Source organism: Haplochromis burtoni, unplaced genomic scaffold (genome assembly GCF_018398535.1).
Source record: "Haplochromis burtoni strain Fernald_Lab_line unplaced genomic scaffold, NCSU_Asbu1 Contig_3336, whole genome shotgun sequence".
Taxonomy (NCBI): Eukaryota; Metazoa; Chordata; class Actinopteri; order Cichliformes; family Cichlidae; genus Haplochromis; species Haplochromis burtoni.
Window position 1 is genome coordinate 1 of NW_024585697.1, and position 1,888 is coordinate 1,888.

Consider the following 1,888-nt stretch of genomic DNA (forward strand, 5'->3'; position numbering starts at 1 on the left):
TCACCTTCCTCAGAGATCCCTGGAACTGGTTGGACATCATCATCATCAGCACCCTGTAAGGCTCAATAACACACCTCACACTCTCACACAGACTGTATGTAAAGCCATGAATCTGCATTCTTTCTAATGACCAGCAGGGGGCAACTTCAGGTTGCAAAAACAAAATTCAGTGTAATCTGTTTTAGATTCATTGGAAAACGGCTGACATGAAGTTGGTGAGACTTATTTCTCTGCCGTGATTCTCCGACACGTACAGTTATTGGAAAAGAAAGTTTTCACAGGACGATCCTGAGAAAAAAACAAGTCCGGCCTTATTGCCTTCATGGGAATTAAGAGGGTAAGCAGCCCCAGCTCCTAATCGAGCCAGACTGATTAGTCATACAGAAAATGATCACATCAAGCTGTTGCTGCTGAAGGTGTCTCTGCAAGCTACTCATTGATGAGGTACAATTCGGACTGCTTATACTGTGAGTTTGTTAACGGAAGAGCTCCTCTTTGATCACTTCTTTAACCTCCTAGGAACTGGCGTCCACGTGTGGACATCACATTTTGGGTTATTTAGACCGAAATACTCAATTTCCCTCTACAACGGCCTGATATCCACTCACGAGGACATTATACTCCTACTGTTCTATTGAAATTTTAAACAAATATCCTCATATGTGGCTTTCATTTTTCTTAGAAACAAAAATTAGGTAAAAAAAAAAATCTGGTAATTCTTTATTGTTACATTCATCGGGTCCCAAAATGCCCAAATATCAAAGAGAAATTAAAAATGCATGCCGAGGAAGAGTTCGGATCTTAGGGGGTTAATGTTGGTTACAGATTAACGTGATCCAAAAAACAGGAAACAGTATAAAAGAGCCTTCACAATAAGAGCCTCTCAGTCCTGAATAACAAGGCTCACTGCAGCTCAGAAAATACTCAAGAAATGTGATCTACCGATTGAATCCCCTCAATGCTGGACGTGACCTTTACAGTTACACCAACACAGTTCTTGTCAGTGTGGTCTCATATCCATAGATCCATGTCCGTGCAAATAAGGTGGGCTTTTTCCAGCTGTGAAGATGAAAATTATCTTTTTGCTGCTTTCACCACCACATCCATCCATCCATCCAGTTTTCTTCTGCTTATCTGAAGCTGGGTTGCAGGGACAGCAGCCTAAGCAGAAAAGCCGAGATCTCTTCACGATGTCCTTGGCCTGTCCCGGGGCCGTTCCTTTGTTATTACCCTTATATTTCGAGTTTAGTTGTTCCTTGGTTCAGGCACTGAAACTCCTTGTTTAGGTATCACTTTTGGATCAGTGTCTTGATGCATGCTCAATCATCCAGGTAAGTAATTCCCAAAGGTTGAATCTGTACACCTGGTCGTAACGTTTTCAGGAGAAACTTTCATCATCAGGGGACGTCTTCAGTCTCAGCTGACTGCAGATCCCCAACCATATAAACAGGACATTTGCACACTGACTGAAACTAGCACCACTGAAGGAACAATGGGCTGGTGATCGTGCGTGTGTCTGTGCGTGTGTGTGCGTGCAACTTGTATTCACAGCGGGGGCTGTCTTTACAGGTCTGAAGAAGACAGTCGAAGCTCTTGTCCAATCGGTGAAGAGGCTTGATTGTGTCATCATCCTGACGTTGTTCTGCCTGAGCATCTTGGCTATGATTGGTTTACAGCTCTTCGTGGGAACCCTGAAGAACAAATGTGTCATCTGGTCGATGAACACAAACACGACAGAGTTTGATTTCCACAACCACACCACCTCTCCAGGTATGATGGTCATACCACGTCCTGATTGGCCGGTTAGCCTTTTAAGACAGTCAGATGGCTGACTCGCAGGTCTTCTTCCAACATTACAATGAAAGCAGTGGAAAGAGATCTCATGTGA

At 43.6% G+C, this 1,888-nt stretch overlaps 1 protein-coding gene across 1 annotated transcript in view; it reads left to right on the plus strand.

Moving 5' to 3' along the window:
• Positions 1 to 1,569: 1,569 nt before the first annotated feature.
• LOC102298437 (sodium channel protein type 4 subunit alpha B) overlaps positions 1,570 to 1,888 on the plus strand; it is a gene marked incomplete at both ends in the record, with an annotated part of 5,101 nt that continues 4,782 nt past the window's right edge. Inside the window, 1 exon segment of the mRNA XM_042217858.1 lies at positions 1,570 to 1,770. Within this exon segment, the coding sequence (XP_042073792.1) occupies positions 1,570 to 1,770 (201 nt within the window).